This window comes from Mus caroli, chromosome 11, assembly GCF_900094665.2.
Source record: "Mus caroli chromosome 11, CAROLI_EIJ_v1.1, whole genome shotgun sequence".
Classification (NCBI taxonomy): Eukaryota; Metazoa; Chordata; class Mammalia; order Rodentia; family Muridae; genus Mus; species Mus caroli.
The window spans coordinates 24,115,625-24,118,053 of NC_034580.1; the positions used below are offsets into that span (position 1 = coordinate 24,115,625).

General features: G+C 37.4%; 1 protein-coding gene across 5 annotated transcripts in view; it reads right to left on the reverse strand.

Moving 5' to 3' along the window:
- Ccdc85a (coiled-coil domain containing 85A) overlaps positions 1 to 2,429 on the reverse strand; it is a 202,803-nt gene that overhangs the window by 51,122 nt on the left and 149,252 nt on the right. For all 5 annotated transcript variants that reach the window (XM_021177620.1, XM_021177617.1, XM_021177619.1 and 2 more), the window contains exon 3: positions 893 to 969. In XM_021177620.1, the coding sequence (XP_021033279.1) occupies positions 893 to 969 (77 nt within the window). The remainder of the gene's footprint in view (positions 1 to 892; positions 970 to 2,429) is intronic.

A 2,429-nucleotide genomic window follows, 5' to 3' on the forward strand; every position in this document is an offset into this window, starting at 1 on the left:
GAAGAAGAAGAAGAAGAGAAGAGAAGAGAAGAGAAGAGAAGAGAAGAGAAGAGAAGAGAAGAGAAGAGAAGAGAAGAGAAGAGAAGAGAAGAGAAGAAAACACATCAGTATCTTATTTCACAACACAGTATCTCTGGTGCCCTGAATTTGAACATTTCTACAGACTGTGGAACAAATTCATGAATGTGTTGCTTAGAAACCCCTAATCAGATTTTGAAATGACTCTCTGCCTTTTGTCAGATAGGAAGCTACCCTAGAACCTGTGGATTTGTTGAATTTCTCAACAAAACCTTTTCTAAAAGCCACCCCCCTCACAAAAAACAGCCTCATTCTTACCAGTCTAACAGCTATGAAAACAAATTTACAAGTGAAATATATGACAAGTAATATAATATCCCAGAAAAAAAAACTTTACATTCACTAGGGATAGGTAATAAAGTCCCAAAGTGAAACCTGCCACGTATTGTCATTATTTTGTGCTGCTAAAAGAGTTCAATTTTATCAAAGACTTTTAGAAAGCACTAATTTAAGTAAAGTATGAACTTCTACAACCTTACAGAATTAATAAATTATCAAAATTTCAACTTTAATGAGTCCGTTCCCATTACCCATCCCCCAGCTCACACTCATGATATGATGGGCAGGACAATGGATATTTTTCTCTTCTTCATTATAAATTACGTCACATTCTTATTGATTGCTGTTCAGTGTAGCACTCAGAAATCAGGATAATGGCCATCGTGGAACCTCAACCAGTCTATATGGTAAACGACTATTTACAACACTTTTTCTATCATTTCTAAGAGAACATGTAATTGAGACTTTAAATTTCACATGAAAGTTTAAAACTCAAATGATTCTGGCTAAGTGTGAGCTTCTGGAAGTCACCCACCTGGGGCAGCATGCGATTTTCTTCTTCCAGCTGTCTGACTCTGGCTTCCAGCTGCCTAACATAGGACAAGGTTGATTCTACAATGAAAAAGAAAGAACTTACATTATCCACAAGGTCTTGTCTTGTTTACTGTCAAGGATATCTGTGGCTTGATTTATTCAGTAGGACCAAGAGATTAGTCAGTTCATTTCATTTTTAAAAAATGAAAGACAATTCTTTCAATGGGAAACCATTCACACTATACAGTTTTGAGCATTGCACAATGTTAACAATATTAATGAAATTTGTAAATAAGGATGCTGAGGCCTTTTCACAAATGTTGAGCCTCAGAACATCTCAGACACTTTATGTGTCCCATGTACCACTGTTTTTATGATGTGATTTGTAACCAAAATCAAATTCAAGGTTTCTTTAATTTTTAAACTAGACTGGATGTCAAATACAGAGTTCTTTGAACTTTCCCAACAAACATTTGAAATTTTAGGGACAACATTTATTCTTCTTACTAATTTATAGCTATTAGCTGTGATTTAGAGAATATCTATAAAAGAGCTAAATATTTAACTTAGGGCTGGACTTCTCCTTTGATTTTGGCTGAGTCTAAAGACCTAAAAGTTGTTTATTTCATTTCTCTCCAGTCTTTATGCAACTAAAAGTAGCAGAGTTACAATTAATATTTGTTTCACATTTTACAAGATCAGATGATGAACACTCAGAAGTGTTATGCTCCATTTCTGTTCACACAAACTCAATATTTTACAGCTTCTTTCCATAAGAGGGGTCACAACAGGGGACACAGAGTGTGACTGATGGTGACTCTTCACTAAATGTCAATATTCAAGTGTATGCAGCAGTGCAGTTGCATGTCAAGCATCACCTAAGAGCAGACAGACACTTTTCAGGTGTAGTCAAAAGTGCATGGCAGGACAATCCCTCGAGAACATACCCCATTGCTACTGAACACTTGAGCAGCAGACATGCTTGAGGCTTCTTGAGGTGGGGTCTCAGAAACACACAAGAAGGGCAAAGCATGGAATTGAAGCACATTTAACAGCAAAAGGGGGAGCCCCAGTTGGTGAACTCTAGCTACATACCTATGGAAGCAGTGATCTGAAATTTATCATAGAAACCATTATGGGTTTTTCCTGGGAATTGTTTAAATAAACTCATTTTCTGATTAAATTCAAAAGCAAGAAGGTGGTATTTTATATGAGATTACAGTCTTTATTTCACAAATAAAACAAGGTCATCTTGTTTTTTCCCCCAATTTTTTATTAGGTATTTACTTCATTTACATTTCAAATGCTATCCCGAAAGTCCTCTATACCCTCCCCCCTCCCCGCCTCCCCTACCCACCCACTCCCACTTCTTGGCCCTGGCATTCCCCTGTACTGCAGCATATAAAGTTTGCATGACCAAAGGGCCTCTCTTCCGAATGATGGCCGACTAGGCCATCTTCTGCTACCTATGCACCTAGAGAAACTAGCTCTGGGGGTACTGGTTAGTTCATATTGTTGTTCCACCTATAGGGTTGCAG